We start from the raw sequence: 11,628 nt of genomic DNA, 5'->3' as shown, positions 1-11,628 counted from the left end.
AGATCGTAAAGTCCCTACTAAGTATGGTGATACAACTTCTTCATTCTCTAACACTGACGTAAATCCGGTATTTCCATGAGACCTTAAAAAGTTGCTTGTTTGTTGCCCTTTTTCCCGTTCAGTTCTTCTCGTATTTACTTCATTTTATAAGAAGCAGAGAAAATTTGGCGAGATGTGGTCAATGATACTGCCTAACCACTCCAAAAAACACATGGCTATCTGCGGCCTTTCCCTACATCTAGGTACGACGGAAAGCCGCAAGAATCTGGAACAAAAATTCATCTTTCAAATCGGCACCCTTAATCCTCACGGTATTAACGAACGCTTTTCATTTAACTAATATATTCCTATTTTTCACGTTGCCATGTTACCACCAATAGCGTAGCTCCTACTCTACTATAAAAACTACACGTAACCCATAATCCCTCGATTCGCTCTGACGAAGGGCTAACGCTCGAAACGTCAGCTTTTAGAATCTCTGTACGGTGGCCAATTTACATTATCAACTCCGTTGATAAAACCAAATTTTTGCTTCAAACATAGCCTGGGTTCTGTGATTCCTCCGATGTTCGATTGAGGAATTTTCGTTTTCTTCGGCACCACTGCGTTAAAAACCAAACCTTTTCGCTATGTCAAATGAGAATTATTGTTGATATGCGCTACTTATTACTGAAAACTAACCATTTGGTATTCGGCGTTCTCAAAATACTCCTTCAGCATTTAAACATGCTAATCTAACTTGCACCGTTTAAAGTTCTGTCGCTAGAGCGTGAAACAGCAAACGCGAATTCGAAACGCTGGTTTGTTGCTTGTGAAAGTATGAAAATTGTTATTCCAACTCGTCGTTGTCTTTTGAAAGGATACTTGATACCTGCTGCTAACACGCAATAAATGATCTCATATCAAACGAGTTTCTTCCACTTTTGGCAAAATCGCCAAAAGTCCAACGTTTGCCGTTGGCCGTAAGCGATATGCTTAAATCTCTCTTCACTCTCGTGCGGTATCCGTCACATAATCGGTAGTTCGTGCAAAACCGAATCGATCATGGCGCCCGCATTGCACAGTCAGCGTTAATTCACTGCAAGTCAACATGGCGGACAGCGAACGAAAGAAGCTGTTTTACATGAAATATATGAAAGAGGTAAGATTTACCTTTTACATATTGTAGGATAGAACTTCTCTAGACCCTGCGGCTGTGTTTGTATTGTTCTTCACTTCGGATTTGTTTCCCGTAGAAGTCTTCTGTATATTTTGCTAGTTAAATAATCCCCCTCACGAAGAGATACGACCGGTACCCTCAATATCAGTGTTGCAATGATATACCTCCTGCCTCCTGGTGAGGCCAGTGTGATCATTTTGTTGAGGATGAATGATGTATAGTCGAGCATAAGTCCTCACTTATTGGAAAGGCCACAAATCCGCGGGAAACAAATCAAATGACAGTAGTGTTCATGTGAAGGGAAAACCAGAGCACCTGGAAAAATCCTCGAGCAAAGTAGAGTGCCAACAAACTCAACCAACATTTGCCGTCTAGTGCGGAATCGATTTCGGCTCACAATGGTAGAAGGCTAAAACTAACACCAGACTGCGCCATTCGTGCACCACGTAAGCGTTGTATTTGTATCTTTAAATTTATTCCCAGCACCCGGCAGAGTTCCCATCCTCGATCGAAAAACCTGTGTTTTTTTCTTTGTTTTGTTAGCTCGAGTTAGTGTTAGGGTATTCTTTCAAGTTGCTTTAATTTTCTCTTGTTTCCTTCGTGTTGCATCAACGGTGACTTTTACAGTTTTTAGAAGTGGATACGCGAAGCGTAAATAAAGTAGCCCAGGCTCGATGTACGGTATCAGTACTGAACTATTTTATGCAAGAATAGAAATATAAGGACTTGTATGTGGAAAACTGTTTTTTCGCAAAATTCAAAAAACTATTTACGATTTAAACCTCAGTCTTGTGTTTCTAGGTCTCTAGTATAGTTTCTAGGTCGTTTAAGAGGGATTTAGGTGATTTTTGGTTTCTCTTCTTTTCCCTCTTTTCATTCTTTAGAGGGAAAGGAAGACTTGAACCAAAAACCACCTAAATCCCTAAATCGCTCCCATTTTGTAAGCAATTAATGTATCCACGACATTTTCACAGTCTTCCTTTGATTTTTATACACCTAGGATGAGCCTCGGCATATAGCTGTTTTTCCCGCTTGCATGCATGGCTTCATAAACCACATCCTTTGAGTTGTCACGCCAAGCAGGCCGTCTACGTTCCTTTACTGATGGGAAAGAGGTCGGACCACTAATAACACTTGCCGTCAACTCCTCTCTTTACTTTTTGCAAAATAGTATGTATGTCCTGTAACGTCCTACATTTTCACATTATACATACATATTTACGAGGGGTCTTGAGATCAAACGTCCATGCTCAAGAAAACTTGAAAGTGTAACCAGGTACACCGCAGATTATATTAAGCTGATCCCGTATAGTTCATCAGCCTGAGTTCGGGTCCCACACGAACGTACAAGTGTGGCCCGCTCTGATTCGCCATCTGATGGGCGGTTTCTCTCTCCACCCACGCAGTATATAAGACGCAACTTAATTTGACTGTTTCTATGGGTTTTTAAAATGTCAGTTGTCAAAAGATGATCGAAAAAAATCGTTCTCTTTGGTTAAATCTAAAGTGATGGAAAATGACCGTTTAATAAGTCGTTGCTTTTTTCATCCCTGAGAAAGAAAGCAATATAAAAAAATTAGCCGTGATTCTGTTGAACTGTACATGAGATTCCACGAGTAGGCCCGAAGAGGGGGCCGTTAGACTTTGGACTACGGAATTGAACTGGATATTTCCCAAGACACTGTAACCAAGTGAAGCTATGATCTTCGCAGTTATGAACGCAATTTTTACAATTGCGTAGAGAAGCCTGAAAAATTCAGGACTTCAACGGGGTTTGAACACGTGACCTCGCGATTCCGATACGACGCTCTAACCAACTGAGCTATGAAGCCACTGACGTTGGGAGCTGGTCATTTGTGGGTTTCAATGGTCCCGTGAGGAATGAATCAATGATGAAATGGTATATGAAATGAATCATATATGAACTGCGGATATGAAATGAAGTGAAGCTATGATCTTCGCATTTTACAATTGCGTAGAGAAGCCTGAACTTTAAATAATGGTTTCAAGGGTAATTTCACAGCTTTTTAGGCATGGATGAAACGGGTAATTTTGAAAGCTAAAATGGTCCCAGTTGTATAAGAGTGGAGAATGTCCTCAATGGATAAATCACAAATCCATGGAAAACTCAATTGGATATCATAGCGCTTAATCATTGTGATTTATCCGTTAGATGGCGCTATGTGTACCTCTTGTACAACTGAAGTTAGTCCTCGATCGTAACTTCGCATGAGAACACATTGTGAGAAGCCATTCACAATGTGATGCTCTGGAGCCCTGACATTGGGACAATATGGTGCAGCGAATTTTTCGCTTGATTAGTCTTTCAGTGTCTTTATGTCAGGTCACGCGTGCCGTGACATTGAAATGCTTGTGCTGAAGTGTATCCCCGGGGGGGGGTACTCCCTTATAAGGCCTTAATGGGGACGTGCGGCCAGCCAGGGTATGTTTTTCGGGATTTTTGTCTTGAAAAGGGTATCGAATTCATCATTTTTGTCTTAATCAGGGTAACGATTTATCAATTTTTGTCTTAAACTGGGTTAAATGTCTGAAACAGGGTATCAAAAATCGGAATTCTGTCTTAAAATGGGTAGGAAAATTAGCGATATTTGTCTTAAACAGGGTCAGGGTATGAGGGGCCGCGCCGTACCTCCCCACCCAGGGATATGTCGAGTACCCCCCCCGGGAGTGTATCAAAAGATACAGGGTCAACGTTAGAGATCGTGTTGGGCTAAGTGACCACGAGATTGACATTGTGGGCGAGAATACGCGTTCATACAAGAAAAGAAAAAGTCGTGGATGTTCAGCAAACATATACGTTTTAAGAATGAGTGAGGTTGGTTCTCGAAGCCGAAGCCATAGCTTTCGCAGTTCAGAAGGAGAGGTGGAGAATTCGCCCAGACGACTTTCACAAGAAAACCAGCAGCAGAGACGATTGTCATCCGAAAGCGTTAGAAGTTATCGCAAGTCATCCCAACAAGATAATACATCTAGGAGAGTATCTGGCTCTAGGCGGATCTCTGGGGCTTCATTTTTTGTCGGTTTAAGAAAGCCAGAAGGAAAGGAGCAGTTAGCACAGGGTAACTTGAAGATTCGCTTTGAAAACACTTATCGCTTGGAGCCAAAGGGTCATTTTCCCGAAGAGAAAGTTCGAGCCGTGATCAAAGAAGCGTTGGGCACGTTAGTTTCACACAAATACAGCGCGGCTCATTCGCCTTTCATCGCCAAATTGCTGAGCTCTCGAATGCTGGAAAATGTGAAGCAATTGAATATCGAGCGATATAAAGTGGTCTGTTTGGTAACCATTGGGTCGAAAAAGTCACAGGGATTACGAATCACCAGCCGTTGCTTGTGGAATGCTGAGTTTGATACGTTTGTAAGTGGTTGCTTCGAGGGCGAGGATTTCTTTGCTGTGGGCACCGTCTACGGTGTTTATTGCGAATAACGACGATTCTTTTTGTTTACGGCAGATCTCTTAGTTGTTCCACACACAATAAACCGTCCCCCCCATTCAAAAATGCCACGCGTATACTGTAATTCAATACTGCTTAGTTATTTAAGGATAATTTCGTTAAAAAAAAAAAAAAAAATTCAACATTACCGCAAAGTATCGCTTCATTGGTAAAAACCTTATTGTGCAAGGCACGGCTATGTTTTAAGACAACACAACAATTTAAATCCCAATTAAAACTGTTCAAAGAATGCTGTGTAAAAACTATGACTTCCTCACTGCCTGGTGAAGAGGAGTCTGGACGAAATGTGTATGCTGCAGTATAAACCATGCAGTTGGGGTCAGGCAATTGTAATTTACTTCTCTGTGGAACACACTTTCGTACATATATATTGTATAGAACAAGGCCCAATATCTGATCATTAGGTCCGCCCTCTTGAAATAAAGAATTCGGTTTCCGTTTATAGGTGACCTATCCTTCATCACCAAAGAAGCCTTAAACAAAATTGATAATATAACTAGTTTATTACTTGCTTCATTTATTGACCTTTACATAAGATAACTTCATAAACATGAAGTATAAAGAACAATTCTTCTCAATCTGATGTAAAATTCTAAAAGCTTCCTAGAAATAGATACATAGCCCGTAATTAAAACATGCCCCCAAAAAGTAATTCTTTATTTCTGACAAAAACCGCGGAGTAAATTAACAGCGAAACATAGCAGTGCTCCAAAGTTTGTTGGATTTGCGCTCCATCAATAACAACTCGAGTGACTTTATGCATGTCCGAGAGAACATGCAGATATTTTAAGAGGCCCTTGTGGTTATCTACTGCCCGAGTGATTGAAAAGGGCATCAAGTGGATATATATGATAATCCATTAATTTGTTAACTCTTGTCTATACTATTCTCGGATTTTTATGGACATCAATTTTCGAAAATTTAAAATCGTGATTCACAACCTAAACCACAAACGCGTGCACAGGTTCCCTATTAAACTGTAAATAGATTTTTTTCCTATAAATATTGCCTGGAGCACCGTAAATATTTTCATTTGATTTGCATGCATTTATGGAACTTCCACACCTGTATCATTGCTAATTGCTGTAAAAGGAGTTACAAATGGTAATATTTGTAAGATGCATTGGACCATGTAACAGAAAATAGATGCGTGCACAGGTTCCCTATTAAACTGTATATAGATTTTTTTCCTATAAATATTGCCTGGAGCACCGTAAATATTTTCATTTGATTTGCATGCATTTATGGAACTTCTACACCTGTATCATTGGTAATTGCTTTAAAAGGAGTTACAAATGGCAATTTGTAAGATGCATTGGACCATGTAACAGTAAATAGATTATTTGCTTCGATTTTAGCACAGCAGTACAAACTGGGCGGATCTTCAACGTATTTCACCTGTTAAAAACTAAATCTGGCGCTTGATGATTTTTCCCACCGATGAGGTTGTGTCCTCTTTTGGCGGGGGTTGGCCTATCTTGAATCACAAGGGAATCTTTAGACGGGCAAACTGCCTCCCCCATAAACTATAGGCTATGGGTTGATTTAACAACTTAGCGGCACCGAACCATTGGATTGGTCCTAACAGACCGAAAGTAGAAGTTACAAACGTTTTTTAAGAGCTGTAAAATCCGAATGCCCGTTCTTTTTACGGAATAGGTCGTGTATATTGGACGTGAGCTCGAGTGGAGGGTTTAGAAAAGGGAGCTAAACGGTAAATGGATAAGTTATTTGTGAAGAAGTGACGGTCTACATCTAAAAGGACGTTTTCAATCATCCTCTAGGGACACCAATAACAATAGAGAAATGTACGACTTCTGGTGGACGAACCAAAGAAGTTAATGAAACTTCCTATAAGATATCGTTTAATTCGCGTTTTCGTCGTAAACGAGAGGCGCGGTAAAGTGTTAAATTTTGTCAAAACGTAGGTCAGACTAATAGGCTACATAGTATGCTCACAATCCTGGACATGCGTTCCTCTGAAAAAGAATATTCATCTTGCAATCAAATGACTTCATAAATGACAAACGAGCCTGCTCTACCCTGCACTTTTAGCGAATTAGCAATTTCGCGCTTACCGCGCGACGAGAGGGAAGCAATTCCTACTCTACGCGCACTAGTTTGCGCTGGGCTGACTAAGGCTAAAAAACTCTTGAGGTAATTTCTCGAGCCGTTGATGTAACATTAGGGAGCTTTAGCAACGACGACAGGAACGGCAACGAGAGCGTCATCTCAAAACTTAAATTCGCTTTAGTGCAATCACTTCGCGACTATTCTAAGCTTTTTAACGTGGCAATGGTGTGGTAGCCCCTCAAGAATGAAATCGATATGAGTCACGCTTAATTTAGGGGAGAAAATGAATATTTATCTGTAAGTGCCGAAGTCCTCCATAAAACCAAAAACTTGGCTATTTCAAGTTGTAGTTTTGCTGACGACGGCAAAGAAATGGACAAAAGTGAAAAATGCACGTGCAGGGCGTGCAAAGCTATTGTTTTTGCCCACCAAATATGCAAATTTGTGACGTTCTCGTTGCCGTCGCCGTTGTTGTTGCTAAAGCTCCCTAACATCAGGCCCCCGGATGTTCAAACGGTGGATAGCGCTATCCGGTGGATAAATCACTATCCAGCGGATAAACACTAGCAAAATTGAATGAGTCATCCAGTGGATAGTGATTTATCCGGCGGATAGCGCTATCCATCGTTTGAACAACTGGGGCCAGGAAGCTTAAAATTAGGGAGCTTACGAAACGACAACGCTACAAAACAATAGGTTTAGTGAGCAAAAACAATGGCTCTGCACGCTTTGCACGTGCGTTTTACATTTTAGTACATTTCTTTTCCGTCATCTCCTAAATGACTACGTGAAATGACCAAATTCAAGGTTCTGTGGAGGACGTTAGCACATGACGATGAATTTTCAGTTCTCTCTCTCTACGCTTCCAACTCACTCATACCCGTTTAATTCCTCGACAGGTACGTTACTACACATTTTTAAGGCGAAACGACATGAAATAGTTTCGTAGTGATATGAATAACGCGAATTCGTATTTTAAAATGAAGTCCTCGTTGCCGTCGCCGTCCTCGTTTCGTAAACTCCCTATTAAGCAAGAACAACGACCACGGCTACGAGAACCCCACAAAACAATAAGTTTAAGGACGGTGCCTACGATTGTTATGGCGCATACGTTCTGCGCATCTGGAGATACTCGGGTTTCCTGCTTACTAATACAGTGATATCTTTGCTCGGTTTAAAACTATCCGGAGAAAGTAGATCTTAGTAAGTAGTATTCTTGGTAATTAAGCTCCAATTTGAGAAAGAACGCCATATATTGCTTTGTATTTTAAAGCTTTTCACAAATATTATTCATCAATTATCTTTGAAAAATGTGTGGTGACCCCCAATTTTCTTTTTGGATTTCAATAACAGTTGTTAAGATCTACATGTGCTACATAATCATAAACCGGGGCAAGAATACCTTTGAATTAGTAGGCACCGTCCTTAATTAGCAAAAACAACAGCTCTGCACTCCCTGCATGCACGTGCGTTTTACATTTTGATACATTTCTTTGCCGTTCTCGTCTTGACAACGACGTGAAATGATCAAATTTGAGGTCATGTGGCGGACGCGAGCACCTGACGATCACTTTTCAATTTTCTCTCTAAATATCCACACCGTACTCACCAATTTTATTTGTAGAATACTGACACTCACTTTCCACTCCGAGCGACTCGGAATAATCGCGAGATTGTTACAACAACGGGAAGTAATATTTTTAGACCACGTCAGTTCTTGTAGGCGCAGTCGTCGTCGATGATGAAGCTCCTTGTTTAAAAAACGACGACTTCAACCATGGCAACGCCTCAATACAATAATTTCATTGATTTAGAGAGAAAAAATGATTGTTCCGAACTTGCTGTACGCACATACTAGAAGTTGAGATAAAAAAATGCATATTTTTATCGTCGGGTAATAGAACGAAATTTGGTTATCTCATGTCGTTATTGGACGAAAACGGCAAAGAAGTGTACCAAAAGTAAAACGCATGTACAGGTCATAAAGAACCTTCATTTTTGCCCCTTTTCGCTCTCGTCCAAATCGGCGTTGCTTTAACTCCGTTTTTTACAAAAAGAGGACGGAGAAAATGTACTATCATGCATGTAAAAACGCACGTGCTGGTACGTGAAGAGCATACGCGTGAAAAACTATTGCTTTTGTGCATTAAAGCCAGTCAGTATTGTTGCGTTCTCGTTGTTATCATCATTACTTTCAGTCAGCTTTTTATTATGATAATTTGGGAGTACTTCCGCCTTAAATAGTTGCTTTTTTTCCCATTATGCGCTGTATATTCCATACACCAAGCCAATAGCGTACATATCTGCATTTATGCTTCTTGCTTCATACAGTCTGTGTGATATTGTTGGTAAGGCATGGCTCTGGGCGAGCTCCGTTTGCTGGGGCACAAATAATACCACATATGTTTGGGATATTTTGGCCAAACCCTGATGGGCTAGGCCGATTATTGAAAATCAGCATGTTAACCTAGGAAATACCCAAATATACAAGATATGATTCCAGCAAAGGTGTGGGGACAAGAAAGAAAAAATAGGGAGGGCAGGGAAAATTGATTTGACTCTGTTAAATCAGCCTCTGCATAGCTTGCACGAATGGTGAATGATCCAGAGAAAATCCCGGATGACGGGAATGCCCAAACTGTAACATGGGAAATTACTAACTAAGCATGTCACACTCAGCATAAATCCATTTATTTCGTCTGGGCAATAAATTTTTTTTTCGAAACCACATTGTGCATAGCAATCAAACTTGGCATCCCAGACAAAACGGCTGGCCATTCGGATACTCTGTTTCGCTCTCTGACCAATCGAAACACTGGTAAGAATTTTGTACCTTGTAAACTGCATGGATTTGAGGTGCTTGACATGACAGACAGGCATGTTTCAAAGCCAGTCTTCAGTGGAACCAGATGGTGTGTAGTTTTTATCTCAGTCTGCCTTCAGCGAATAATCAAATCCACTAGGATCAGAGTTGAGTTAAGGGGTCTTGAAATCGTAGTAAGTCGTCTTCGCCGAGGCAACGCGTTTTCCAAGTCGGTTTCCGTGTTTTCTTCCTGGCTTACTCCACTTGAAGTAGTTATAATTGATTTCTGACCTCGATAGCTTTGTTCATGTCCAGTTATATCGGCGTTTCGTGTTTCTAAATTCACAAGGATGTCAAAATTTTCTCGCTCAATCCAAGTAGCTTCCGAGAGAGTGACTCCCGATCCTGTGGACTAAGAGTATTTCCCGAGGAGCTTTCTAAGCGAAAATTTGGATCCTCTCTGAATGTTAACACAAACCCATCTTGGTCGACATTGTTCTGTCGCTCTGTGCAAATGTCTTTAATCTTCTGGGGCCATTTGTTTAAAAAGGGGATTTTAAATCACTATCTATTGGATAGCGCAATTGGTCTCGCTATAACTTAACCACTAGATAGTGATTTATCCGGCGAATAGCGCTATCCATGGTTTGAACAACTGGCCCCAGTGCCGTACTTCTTGCCGTCGCCACGGTATTATTAGAGACCTTTGGCACCGAGCTTTCGGTATATACCGCAAACCGCGATTTGCAGTTAGTCGTTTGCCGTTAGAGGTTGGCTCGATTTTGAAGTTAAGCAAGCCGTTCCTGTTATGCACATCGGCGCCGCCGTCTTGGATTTTTCGTTGCTGCAACTGCTCTCAAATCAAACAGCTCAAATTCTCCCAAAACTCATATTTCATCTTCAAAATTGTTCCCAATGGATAGAAAGCAGATGTAACAACATAACTGATATGGTCAAACGGGACGTCTGGTTGATCTCTGGCTATAAAACGCTGCCGTAAATCACTTACCGCAAGAACGGTGTCTTGAAGTTGTAACTCGAACCGCAGACTGTAAACGTGACGACTTAAATCCTCTCCGTTCTTGAGATACAGAAGAAATTGTGGCCCCCGACAATGGCCCGTAAAGTTTCGGGACTTTCGAGAAAAGGGCCCCAGGCCTGGGATTCGGATATTGCCCGTGAAGTCATCCCGATATCAACGTATCGCTCAAGGATGATCGTCGCGGAGTGCTATTGCTGTGAAATTCCGTCAAAATCAAACTGTTTGGTGGGACCGTTCTTATATCTGAAAGCTCTCTTTAGCTTAATCTCAGGGCAAATTATTTAAACTTTGAGGGTCTAGCTTTTATTATGTTTGCAGATAATCGTTTCATAAATATGATCAAGGGACGCCGATATTTGCATTTTTCAACGATGGTCAAATTCTAGAATGACATTCGAGGTGGTCCATTTGTTCCAAAGAGACAGCTATTAGTATAAAACAAATATTTCCTATAGTCGACTAATAAAGAGTAATAACTAAAGCCGTTTATAGAACAGATGTTTCTGATATTTCTGATACCTTTTGCAGTATGCCGTAAATTTTCGGCGGAAACAATTCAAAAGCTAGCGGGTTTGTTCAAATCCCTTTTAAGCTTCACTAAGATACAAAGAGATTCAAGGATCTAGACCGTGTTTAATTTTCATGTTCCATTGATAGGCTCCAATTCCTAATTAATGCAGACAGTAAATTGAAAGTAAGGTGCAAAGTAGAGTTGGCAGCGTGGTATAAGAGCACAAGTCGCCTTGCGTCAACGTTTTTGGGTCCCCTGCTCTGCTCGGAGGGGTTTTTTTGTTTAGGTACCCTGTTTTCTCCTGTCATCAATAGCAAAGGATAGATTTTGAGTCTACCAGAGTCTACCTAAATAGTACAGCACTTGTGCGTGGCTGCCTTAATATTATCAGAGAGATTTAACATCTCGTTTACAGAAAAGTCGGGGCAAAAGCCAGACTCGTATTGCCTTTTATCTACAGATATTCAAGTAACTGCCTAAAAGAGATAGACAATTTAGAATAAGAAATTTGAATTTTTCATGCTGTTATCACAAGAATGAGATTAAATTGTACATCCCGATATCAGT

The 11,628-nt window shown here is 40.8% G+C and overlaps 1 protein-coding gene across 1 annotated transcript; it reads left to right on the top strand.

Moving 5' to 3' along the window:
• The first annotated feature begins 3,912 nt into the window (after positions 1–3,912).
• On the top strand, positions 3,913–5,929 carry LOC137973681 (dynein light chain Tctex-type 5-like). The gene has a single exon (XM_068820555.1). It carries the CDS (start codon positions 3,987–3,989, stop codon positions 4,602–4,604), a length of 618 nt encoding a protein of 205 aa, XP_068676656.1. The 5' UTR covers positions 3,913–3,986; the 3' UTR covers positions 4,605–5,929.
• The last annotated feature ends 5,699 nt before the right edge of the window (positions 5,930–11,628 follow it).

This window comes from Montipora foliosa, chromosome 10, assembly GCF_036669935.1.
Source record: "Montipora foliosa isolate CH-2021 chromosome 10, ASM3666993v2, whole genome shotgun sequence".
Lineage (NCBI taxonomy): Eukaryota > Metazoa > Cnidaria > Anthozoa > Scleractinia > Acroporidae > Montipora > Montipora foliosa.
This window is presented reverse-complemented; position numbering and strand designations above follow the sequence as displayed.

What these genes read in the sequence shown, in the direction of transcription:
- LOC137973681 (XM_068820555.1), top strand. Translation starts at nt 3,987, where the DNA reads ATGAGTGAGGTTGGTTCTCGAAGCCGAAGCCATAGCTTTCGCAGTTCA.